Source organism: Rhinatrema bivittatum, chromosome 3 (genome assembly GCF_901001135.1).
Source record: "Rhinatrema bivittatum chromosome 3, aRhiBiv1.1, whole genome shotgun sequence".
In the NCBI taxonomy this organism is placed as follows: Eukaryota; Metazoa; Chordata; class Amphibia; order Gymnophiona; family Rhinatrematidae; genus Rhinatrema; species Rhinatrema bivittatum.
Window position 1 is genome coordinate 469,553,779 of NC_042617.1, and position 12,159 is coordinate 469,565,937.

Below are 12,159 nucleotides of genomic sequence, written 5' to 3' on the forward strand. Positions count from 1 at the left end.
TTCTTTCTCTGACCTATCGGAAGACCCTGCTTTTTCTCTCCCCTCCGTCCGTCCACCTCCTGACCCTGCGCGGAGTAGATCTAGGACTCCGTTGTTTTTTCTTCTGTTATTTACCTGCAGTTTTTGTTAGACAAATAAACACATGATGGGGGACTGAGAGGCAGCCAGGGCTCTCTTTCTAGGCTGATGTGGCCCAGGTATAGATTGCCACCATCTTTTCGTTTTTTTTTTTTGGTTATTACTTTCAGAACACTGTCTCTTGAAATATGCAGGTAGCTGGTTTAGTTGGATACCTTCTAAAACTGCCCTCAGAGATGCTTCATTAGCTAGTTGGGCAATCAGCTAATAGCTTATAAATGCTCCTTTAATTGGTCAATGAAATGTATTAAACCGGCCAAAATACCAGGATGTGAACTAAGGGGCTCTTCTATGGCCAAGTCTGGAAATTAACTCATCCTCAGATTAGGCTGAAAGAGCCAGAGAAAAACCATCCCATTCAGACGATTTCGTTCGTGATTATTACATAAACAGGGTCGCATTCATGTCCATTATCAACCTATAATGCCTCTTTCAAAACACCTAAACGCCTAGCCATTTGCTCAGTAGTAAGGCGGCAAAGCAATTTGCTTGAATCACGTTTTATTTTAAGAAATTTCAGGATTTAAGCATAAACAAAATATTGAGGGGAATATATTTCATCTTTATTTTGAAAACTGATCCTCTGTTCCATGCACTCAAGCGCTTTATGTTTATTTGAAAGATGTAAAAAAAAAATGATGCTGTCCTCGTAGCTACACCGGAAGCCAGGGATGTTAAAATGAATTAACTAAAACCAAAGTATTTAATAAAAGACATAAAATGGAATGGGTTAGGAGGCATGCATTTAGAAGGCCATGCATCTCACATTTTAAATCTGGGCTACCACACACACAAACACACACATGGTAGCCCATATGTGTGGTAGTGATATAAATATCATTTTCAAAGGTCGTTAAATCGTTTTTCGAAATAGAAACTAAACAGTTAATTCGGTTCGAGCAAACTCCAGCCTCAGACAATGAAGCAAACCGCCCGGACCTGCTTATGACGTGATTGTGGCTTCTCTTTCTTCTGCGGTGGGATTTTCACATGGGGATCAAACTATTGGGGCATCCACATTAATCGTTTATCGCCTTTTGTCTTTCTTTCGTTGGTGGAGGGGGAGCAGTGTTCTGCGGCACTGTGCTAGTAGTCTCAAAATGTAAGTTAAACAGAAAGATATTTAGATAATAATGTATGTGTTTGGTTCTCCTGGAGGAAAAGAGTAACGAAATGTCTGGTAGGATGTAAATTGGCACGTTTCTAACTTTCCCATACTTCCCCCCATCCTTCTCCGAAAATGAAACAGTGTTATCTCTCATGATCAAGAGAAACAATTTTCCTTGCCAAGGTAATATTCTGCTAGATACAGTTGCCAATGTCTTATGTAAACAAATATAGGGGAGGTAAATGAAATGGAAAAAAATATTTAGTTGGTTCCAAATTTCTAAATTGTAAAAAAAAAATAAAAAAAAATAGCAAACATATAATGATCCTGTTCATTTAAATCTCTTAGTTTTTACAAAGCGGGTTGGGGGGTGGGAATAGTTACTTATTTCCATCTCTCGAGGTATTTGCTTGAGTGCACTGCCTTCCAATAGATCCTGGAAAAGAATTGTTGTCAATAACACTCAACTTGATACAAAGCCAATGGTTCTTTTTCTTTGCGGGTAGGTTGGAAGGGAGCAAACAAATTTGTCATAGAGATGATTGGTTATATATATATTTAGCTCTATTAACCTCTGTGCAAGAATTACTTCAGGGCACAAGACTTAGGTAATAAGAAAGGAGTCGTTATAAAATGGCGGTGGGCAGGAGCCCCTTGGATAGAGGAAACATTATGTTTGACTATTGTCTGGCTAGTGCTTGGAAGAGATACTTGTCAACTGATTAAGTCAAGGGAATAGTGTCTAGTGCTTCCTCTTTTGTCTGGGTTAGGCCTTAAGGTCTTTTTTTTTTTTTTTTTAATTTCCTGCATTTTTTGTCTAAATAACATCTTTGCTTGTGCCATAGGATAAACCCTTAACTTTCTGCTTATTGGCTGGAATCTAATTTAGAAGACATTTCAGATTTCCTTCCAAGAAGTCTACAACATTAGCAAACGCCTTCCTCCTTCAGAGCTGATTTGCTCAGGATCAGGCAATGCACGATAGGCAAATCCAGAACATGTAATGCCCACTTCAAAAGACTCAGCTAGCGATCTGTGCAGAGAACCTTTGCTTTTACGTTTCATTTCAAAGCTTTTCTTCCACGGAATAAACATTTCTGATTTAAGACAGCTGACTGAAATCAAAGGCTGACTAATCGACGTTAACTCAACTGAAATGCAATTGTTAAAGATAAAATGCTAAGAGCAGCGCAGACGGAGAGGAAATCGGAGTACCTGCAGCCACATTCCCTCAGGCCGCGAGAAGACTTAACCGTTTGCTATTACTCATTTGATTTGTTTTCTTACTCTTGACACTTAATATCACCTAAATTCGGGTTGCCAGACACTGAATTTTACCCCGTAGACAGAATATGTGCTTTTATTGGCCTTTTCCAAGCCATATTCACAAATTCATGTTAGTTAAAACAAAGCAACAACCTAACAGCAAATAATAATTATTTTTGCGGTGCCTTTAATTCCCTCTCCACCTTTACTTTAATATTTTACCACATAAACTGTGGGAGATAGAAGTGCAAATTAGATGCAGAAGTAATTACACATAACACAAAGAAAAAAAACCTGAAACTAATTTTAACTTTTTATGAGGGAAAGGCTTCAGCTTGCCAAGTTTGCCTGTAAAATAACAATTTATTTTAATACTTTTAGAAATCCAGTGATAAATGTTAATTATCAGTAATCAGCATAAAGTGCCAAATAACCATACTTTTCTTTTTTTTTTTTTTTTTTTTACAAAACATATTGGGATGTCTTTTTTTTTTCCCCATCGGTAAAAAAAATATATATTTTCAGGTTGAAAAAAAAGTCATGATTGTCCAACCGTAAAAACTCCCCATGAGAACGAGGTGCCTTAAAGAACAAGTTATACATAAAGTTAATCCGGATAGCTTTCAAAAGGTTCTTTATTTCTTTGGACTTTTAAGTTGTCTCCCCCCCCCCCCCCCCCGGCAAAAAAAAAAAAAAAGCAAAAACACCGCGCCCGATTTACCAAGGCACCAGATCAAAAGCGAAACGCGTACAGAAAGTTAGGTGCTGTTCTGGCCAGAGTTCAGGTGCTTTGTCCTTCCAGGTCCACACTAGAGTCTCAGCGACTGGTAACTTCGGGGAAAGGAAAGTTCTTTAAATCCCCCACCCACCCCTTTTTTTTTTTTTTTCAAGCTGTCAGCCTTTTCACAAAGGATCAGCTTTTATATTTAATATATACATTTTATTCTCAGAATTTTTTCCCCGCATCTCAGAGGTGTAAAACGTAAAAAAAAAAGTGAAAAAAAAGTTTAGTTTTTAGAAGCTACGGTTTGATGGAGATTACTCTCCGACTCTCGAGCTCCACCTTTTGGTACAAAGTTTACTGAAGCCACGCGAATCCTCTCCAGCTCATCAGAATATGCTCTCTACTAAACAAATCGATGTTTCTCGTTGGAGTTTAGAAGGGCATTTTGTCTTAAAAGTTCAGTGCTTTATTCGTCGAATTGAGTTCCAAGTTTGGCATATTACAGCAATGCAATAGTTCTTTAAAAAAAAAAAATTAGTCTTGCAGAATAAACTGGTTAACTCAGCATTTTATTTTTGCAGGTTTAAGCTCCTTAACTTGTGTATGCAGAGTCTTGTGGACAGCCAGTGTTCTGGATTGGCAAAATCCTTTCCCACATTCCTGACACTTGAAAGGTTTTTCTTTTGAATGGATATATCTAGGGGAAAATAAAGAAAAATATTATAAGAAACTTTCTATTCGAAAGATTTACCCACAAACAGTGTAATATAATGTTAAGTTCTTTTAGAAATAAAATTATATGTAATTCTTAAAAAAAAAAAAAAAGCTTAACTTTTTACACTGTATTGAAAGGAATCATAAATGGGCATGCAGTTTATCAATATAATATAGTGTAATTAAATATCTCTGGTATAATTGCATTAAAAATGTGTATTTAAAAAATACAGCTCTGTTACTATGACGATTTATTAATGAATCAAATATGGAATGCTACTTCATTGATTTTTTTTGTTGTTACATGAAGAGTATCTTTAAAGCTTAAGCTCATGAAATATAGCACATAGCATTTCACTTCTACACGATATGAGCACAACAACAAATATGAGAGATATGAATGGGATACCAAATACCCAGCCCATAACTGTGGAATATTTTTATTTTTTACAAGCAACCCAAGGAAATGTCAATAGCCAACATTTAGTATCGGTGAAATATTCGGGCACTGGAACAACTGTACTATATATAGACCTAGTACTGATAATATATGATAAAACTATATATGACCATTACCATAATGTTATTCCTGTTTTTCTAGGTCTTATTGAACTGATTACCTGTGATCTCTAAGATGATCTTGTCTTCTGAAAGCTTTATGGCATATGTCACAGGTATATGGTCTTTCATCAGTGTGGGTTCTTTCGTGGATCAAAAGATTATAGGACTTGGTGAAGTGCCTGCCACAGAATTTGCACACGAATTCTTTCTTGGTTTTAGATGGCAATCTGCCCCTGGTTGGTTTCTTCTCTGGTGAAAGTTTGGTAACGTCAAGAAGAGAACTCAAAACAGGAGATCCTTGGCTATCGGCCTGGCCCATTTTCGAATGATCTTCTTGGGTGGCTGCCACAGCAAGATTGGCAAAATCAAAACGGGGCTTGATCTTAAGTGGCAGGCCTGTGGATTCTTCTTTAGGATGGATAGCGTGGGGAAATAAGGGGAAGGCTGGTAGCTGGAACCTGGCATCCATCAAACTTGAAACCCCAGGAACTTTGGAGAAGGAAGAACGAGGTAAATGCATAGCGGGATAACCCAAGGTCCATTGGTGAAGATGAACAGCATGTAGGGCACTGAACCCATACAGGTTGGGCAAATGGTCTGTTGGCACCGGGAGCCCATTGAAAGCTTGCAGGAAGGAATAGTTAGTGAGCTGTAAGGAAGGGTGAATTGGCACCGGAGCCGGAAGAGTTTTGCTGCCCATGATGGTCCGTTGTAGAGCCAATTTGATAGGACCCTTCAGTCACCAGCCAAAACCTGTCTAAACAAAATAAAACTGTTATTATAATTATGTTAGTGGTACAAAGTCTTTTTTTTTTTTTTTTTGGCTACATAAGCAGTGAAAAAAAAACAACTTTTATTTGTACCCTCCATGAATAAAAGTCTACCTTCTACATCTGTTGTACAAAACATCACAAAAAATCAGCACAATTTCGAATGACCCCAGTTGTTGGGTTTTTTTTTTTTTTTTTTTACTTTAGTTTTAATTTCCTAGGATATTTTCTGAAAAGTTTATCGGACAGAACTTTCTAAAGGTGATGTTTAATATAATTACCGAGTGAATTCTTAAGGAAAGTTAAAAATTGGATAGCACTACCACACTGGTATTTCACATTTTGGCCTACATTAAATACAAAGCTCTTCCATTTCAACTGTCAACTTAGGTTGCTGTTCAAACTTCACATTACTTCCGAAATCATCTTTGCCATACTCATTCAATGACATAGTGTCCATGTCCTATCATATAAGGTCATAATAGTTCTTGTTGATAGAAACAGACAATATACAATTGGATAATATATATATTTCTTCTCATTAAAAGGGGTCTTACCATGCTAAAATTAACTGGATGTGCTACATTTCAACTTAGCATTTAATTTCCTTCATTTCACAAAAGCACTGCATATTTCTCACGGCTTATGTAAAAATCGCATACATGGAACTTCATCCCTTCAAAACTGCTATTTCTTCTCAGGTTATATTTTCGTCTCTCTTCCACTATACAACAAAATATCTTTACGAAAGAAAAGGTCAGGGAGGCAGGCTCTAAAGTGCAATTGTTCTAATCATTTATTGTTATTACAAAATTAAATAACCACCTATAGTTCTAATTGCGCATGCTCCTCTTCTGTCCTATTTAAATAGGAACCAGTCTTACCTAAAGCAAATGACAAAGCTGCAGTACGTCAGGGGGAAAAAACAAAGAGGGAGTCTGTTCTCCAATCCTCGTCACTGTTGGGTACCACCTAGGAGAAAAATAAAAAGTTAATGCACTATTTAAGAGAACGAAATCCAAACTAAATATATACGTTGAGCTGTAGGTTTCAGATCCAGATAGCTCGGTGCAAGATAGTGTTACACTGTTGGGTCCCAGTCACACTAGACGTGCCTTGCAAAATGAGATGTAAATATGCTGAGCACTATAATATCTCTGGGTTCATGTGCATAATTAACTCTAAGTCAGTGCTTGTATTGATTTTCCATATGTTTTAATTAAACAGTTATTGGCTAGAGTTCACTCAAAAATTCGTAATTTATTAGGACAGCCTCTATGTTCTGTGGAAATGATCTATTTGTTGATTTATGATTTATCAGCTGTTCATTAAGATTAAGAGACTTTTCTGCACTCCCTTTGGACTTTTGCTTAAGGTACTGAAGTACTGGACTTCTCCGAGCCATTTCGTTAAGAAAGAGGCATGCCAAGGGAGAATGCACGGATAGGTCTAATCACTTCTCCGCGTTTCAAAATTATATTAACTGCACAGTACCAAACCTCAGAATATAAAATGTCTGAAGTTACACGAGATTGTAGAATGAGAAAGTGAGGGGATCCGTAGAGGCTGCCGCTCTCATTTTTTTGTTTGTTTATTATTATTATTATTATTATTATTTTAAGAATGTTTGCAAACAGGTGGAAATGCTTCAAACATGGACAGGGATATTAAAAAAAAAAAAAAAAAAAGGAAAAAAAGCAATATAGGTGTTCCCTTGACAAAAGTTCAGAAGCCTGTGGTCAGAGGACCAATGCTGCGGCCATCCCCCAGAAAAGAAATCCATCTTTCACGCCAATTTACATAAATCAGCCACCGGAAAAAAAAAAAAAGCCAAAATCTTGTGGCATTCCACAGCAATGACCCAGAAGAAAACAGTGACATTTTGCCAAGAATGTCTGCTAACTGGATATATTATGAATTGCGCCTGATAAAAAAAAAAAATGTTATCCATTGCATTCGAACTTAAAGCATTTGAAAAGCAGGACCAAACAGGTCGGTAAAGTCACATTTTAGAGGTGGGCTTTCTTTTTACGGGTTGTGATAATACATACAAATGTTCTCGGCTCGTAAGTATTTTTCATACATGGAAAATGCCTTTGAACATTACATCTAGAAAGAAACTGTCAAATTCATCAGCTGTTTGGCCTATTTGCAAGATTAGTTTTCTGTCCAAAAAGCAGTGTATAAACTTGCTTCCTGCACTGAATATGGGAAAAAGCAGCATTCCCTTGCAGGTGCTTAGGAAATGCTGCAGTCCTCTATAAGAAGAAAAGCAAAATAGAAGGTGCACTTTAAGGAGCCCCTTACTTTTCCTATGAGAACTAAAAGAAATACGCTTTCTGGAGCAATTTTCCTAAGCAAGAAATGAAAGATAATCCTTTTATTGAAAGATAGTACAATTTATTCAAAACAACATCTTCTTGTACTAATTTTGTTTGCTCGGAGCGGTCATGGGAAAAAAAAAATGTGCAGGAACACACACGTTTCTTGGCATCTATGAAGAGATGCAAAGCCAATTTAACCGTATAAAATAGGTACAGATAACAGAAAAGCTAGAGAGGAAAAATATTTTAAAAATTCAGAACGACAGATTTGGACACTAGTTTCTATTTTGCTTCCTGATGATTGTCCACGTCCGCAAACCCCCGCTCAGCTCACCAATTTCTTCACCTCTACCTTTAATTCTGGATTATGTAAACAGATCCTTATCCAACGTTTGAAAAAAAAAAGAGTCTGGGTGAGTTATCTGCACCCCAAGGCAATAAAATAGTACCATTTTTAAACACAAGAGCTAGTTGCTGAGTAATTTAGAACAGGCCGCTAGTGTACTGACATAAGACTGAAACAAAACCTACTCTGCCAAGATAAATTTACCCTGCAAAATAGGATCATAAAGTTGAAAGACTGCATCTGTCCCCAGCTTTCCTATCCTTTGTACTGCTCAGCAGACTAGGTAGTATAAATTGTCTTTTCCTATTGTGTACAACTATCTCCTAGATAACAGCCTTAAGAATTTTACTTAACACAGATTCTTAGAGAATATGCACTGCTTGGCAAACTTTTTTTTTATGCTGTTTGCTGGCAGAGTATGAACAGGAATTTGTATCTGCTGAAAAGTAAGTTTCTCTTTTGTTGTTTTGTCCCAATTTCTTTTTTTTTTCCCTTCATTTCGCATTATCCATTTCTAAAAAGTATTGCCTGTTCGGCTGAACACCGGGCCCAGAAATTATTTATTTCTGTAATTTGAACCATGTGGAATAAGAACATAATTTATTTTGACAACCCTCTAAACAAACATGACTGGTATATGGTAAGGTAAATCTGGAAAATTCACACCGCTAAGATGCTCTTGCAAAACAGGATATATCAAAACACACTTTTTCAATATTTTATCGCAGCTTCACCAGACATGAATTGTACATTCACAGGTCATATATTAATTACGTCTTGGCTATAGTTAAGCTTTTGTAGTGAAATAGAAAGGGGGAAAATATTTGAGAGGATATTAATTCATTGTAGATAAGAAATTCTATATTCTAATGAATATTTGCCCAACAATTTATGAGCCATGCTACAGTTTGCTAAGAAGACAAACTACCAGGGCATGTAAGAAGGCCATTCAAGTCTAAGTGAGCGGGCAAGAGTTAATTCACACTAATGAAAAATTTCAAGAACTCAGTCAGCCTGTGCCTCAGATATCTCTTCCAAACGCCTATAAAATCATCATTCACATGTTATCAGGGAATCAAGTGCTGACAAGCTGGAAGACCACCGCCAGGAATGTTAATAAATAGAGAACTTAAAAAGAAAAAGTCCATTACAAATTACTGTGGTTTAGTGTCGAAAGTGGAATCATTGATTATCCTAGTAGATCGTAAAAAAAAAAGAAAAGAAAAGAAACGTATACAGTTAAATGTAGTGGATTAGAACCGACTTATTATTATTTTTTTTTTTTTTACAAATTTGTTGATCTTTTAAAAGATATTATTTCCCACACGCGAAAGAACCCAATTTAATTAGAATAGGCGGTTTACATTGGTCTGTCTTTTCCCTTGTTATTAAAGAGCGTAAATCATGTTGTGAATAGGTATTACAAGTGTGCATTTTTTTTTAAAGATGTATTCTTTTGGAGTATGCTGTGCTCAGATATGGGGGAGAATAAATACTGCCAGCAGCTATAAAAGATTATTCCCCTATGTCTTTTATCATTCTTTCTTTTCGATGGACGTCATTAATAGGGGAGGCCATTAGGAATAAATCTGTCTCTGCACTCAAGCTTTGGGAGGCAATGAATGGTTAAGGGGGGGTGGGGGAAGAGAGGAATGAACCTTTTATTTCATTCGTAGGCCACTAAACCATGAGTAACTGATAGGGACAGGAGGCCCTCAAAAACGCAAATAAATAAATAAATAACAAAATTATAAAAATAAAACGAGGCAATTCAACACAACTTGACTGAAACGGGTCATGGACAAGAAATTTCTTTTTAATCATGTTCATCCTGATTTCTTGCGCATATCAGATTGGTTATTATGCTGGAAAATCATGATTATTTCAGGATGCTTTCTTTTGTCATTGCTTGCATTTTTAAGGGCCCAGGCACCTGTTTGATGTCTTGGTTTTCTTCATGTATTTGTCACTTGTTACAGTTCATATTCTTCTTACACCCCCTGTTAATTGTAAACTGGCATGATGTGATTGTATCATGAATGCCGGTATATAAAAACGAAAAATAAATAAATACATGTATTTAAAATCCGATAAACTCAGAGTAAATCCCCAAGCTCAATTTATTTATTTTTTTATGTGCTTTCTTCTAACTGGAAAAACTACTACTGCAACATTCCTTGACTTAAAAAAAAAAAACATTTTAATGGTCCCTTCTGAAATTGTTCTTCAAATGCACATTAAAAACATGTGTGCTTAAATAACTTCCACCCCACTGGTATTTATGGTAAGCTAAATGTCTCTGATTACATCAGCTCATGAGGAAAGCAAACAGCAAGCTATAACCAAACTTAATATTCATATTAAAATCTGGACTGGAGGTCTGGGATACTAAAACGATTCTGGGCAAGTCACAAAAAAAGGAAGTGATCCTCACCAGAGCCTGATCTGCGCAATCTAAGGACGTTTTAGAATCGGACCCTTTCATCTGATTTTAAATAAAAAACTTCAGATGAACCGGTGCTACCTACCTGTTAAAGGCTGGCTACGTACCGAGCTGTTATGCACCCTGACATCTGCATAAATTGACAGCTTAGTCAGACCTGATCGCCTGCGCGCAGCAACCCGGCGTGCGCATAACTGTTGGCATTGAATACTTGCAAAGTAACTTCATGGAGTACCAATGCATTGTTTTGAACAAGGTGGATATATATATATATAGAGAGAGATATTTTTAAATATAAGGAAAAGAAATAAGGGTAACAGAAGGAGGGGGGAATGCAAACCCTTCAATCAATGAAACCCTCTGCCCACTATCGCACCAAAACTAAACGCCTCTGTGCCAATCCTTGTGGATCCTTCAGCTACAGCCCCCATCCTCCACTCCCCCTTTCACCAACCAGCTCCGCAGGGCGAGAAGCTTCTGGTCTGAGACCCATCTGAGAGGGCGGGGGGGGGGGGGGGGAACGGGCAAAGAGAGAGAAGGAGCCCCTGCTGCTATTTACCTACTACCGGTGCCCGGCTCCCCGGCTCGGGTGGGAGGCAGAAGCTGAGCTCCGGTGCAGGGAGTGCCAGGGGCTGAGCGGGAGCGGGCATGCTCCGAGCTCCCCGCTGCAGCGCAGGGCCGGGTGGGGATCTGGCTTGCTCCTCTTGCCGCTCCGGTCCCCGCTCGCTCGGGCTCTGCCAAGGAGAAGATCTGAGATTGCACTGAACTCTTTCCCCCAGCCCGCCTCCTTATTTCAAGAAGCCCGGCCAGCGCGCATGCGCGCCAGCCCCTCGGGTCCGCCCCGCCCCCTCCCCTCCCTCTCTTGCTTGCAGCAACCGGGCTCAGGGAGGAAAGACCGAGTGCAACTTTTTATTAGCAGGGATCATGCAGCTATGCAAGGATTTCATCGCGATCGTCCAAAGAAAGAAAAGCAGAGGGATTGTGTGTGTGTGGGGGGGGGGGGGAGGGGGGTTTAGTTGGGGAGGGAGAGGGAGGATGGATCGATTTAACAACACGATATTCATAGACAATGTCAAAATTGCCATGAATTCACTATTCGGTTTACTCTGAATTATAATAATAACTTTTTATACCTCGTTATTAAATCGTTCTTCAAAATTAACAACATAATTTTTAAAACATGAATAGCATCCTGCAGTTTATTGAGAAAAACAAAACATGCTGGCACTTTTCCATTCTTCAACTATTTGTTCAGCACGACTAATGAATATAGATTTTGTTTTTCTTTTCTTTTAGCTCACATCATACAGTTGCAGGTTCACTCTCAGCAATGTCACAATCAAAGCGTGCACAGTCAGGAATCCCAGGGCTGGATCTGCTCTGCTTATTGTTATAGCCGTCCAGCTAAGCTGCTTGAAGTCACTGTGGAGGTGAGAAGAAGAAGCCCAAGGAAAGGTGAACCTCCGAGACAAAAGCAAAGCCCAACTGGGAGAAAGTCAGGGCACACTGTGCCCTCTTAATTATAACACTGCGCACATTGCGTTCATTGTTGTGTCGAAGCACCACCGGAATTTTAATGCCGCAAAATATGATCCCATAAGTCGAAGACAACCACATAGCACCCATTGCATACGGCAGCAGCTGGCCTCATCCATTCTGCCCGGTTATTCCTGTCCACGCTGCAAGGCTCTATCCCAGCTCGCAACCCCAGAAGCTTCCCCGCTTGTAGGATACAGCTCCTTCCTCATCCAGGTCACTTTTCATG

The 12,159-nt window shown here is 38.5% G+C and overlaps 1 protein-coding gene across 3 annotated transcripts; it reads right to left on the reverse strand.

The window, feature by feature from the left end:
- Nucleotides 1-1,998: 1,998 nt before the first annotated feature.
- OSR1 (odd-skipped related transcription factor 1) lies at nt 1,999-11,153 on the reverse strand. Of its 3 annotated transcripts, none has more exons than XM_029595963.1 (4): nt 10,954-11,153; nt 6,166-6,253; nt 4,571-5,264; nt 1,999-3,933 (listed from the first exon to the last, which is right to left on the reverse strand). In XM_029595963.1, the coding sequence occupies exons 3-4, from the start codon at nt 5,209-5,211 to the stop codon at nt 3,798-3,800; spliced, it is 777 nt and encodes a 258-aa protein (XP_029451823.1). In that variant the 5' UTR covers nt 5,212-5,264; nt 6,166-6,253; nt 10,954-11,153; the 3' UTR covers nt 1,999-3,797. The 3 variants fall into 3 exon arrangements, with proteins under 3 accessions (XP_029451823.1, XP_029451822.1, XP_029451824.1); XM_029595962.1 differs by having other exon boundaries at nt 4,571-5,268; XM_029595964.1 differs by lacking the exons at nt 6,166-6,253; nt 10,954-11,153 and adding an exon at nt 5,839-6,084 and having other exon boundaries at nt 4,571-5,268.
- Between the last annotated feature and the right edge of the window lie 1,006 nt (nt 11,154-12,159).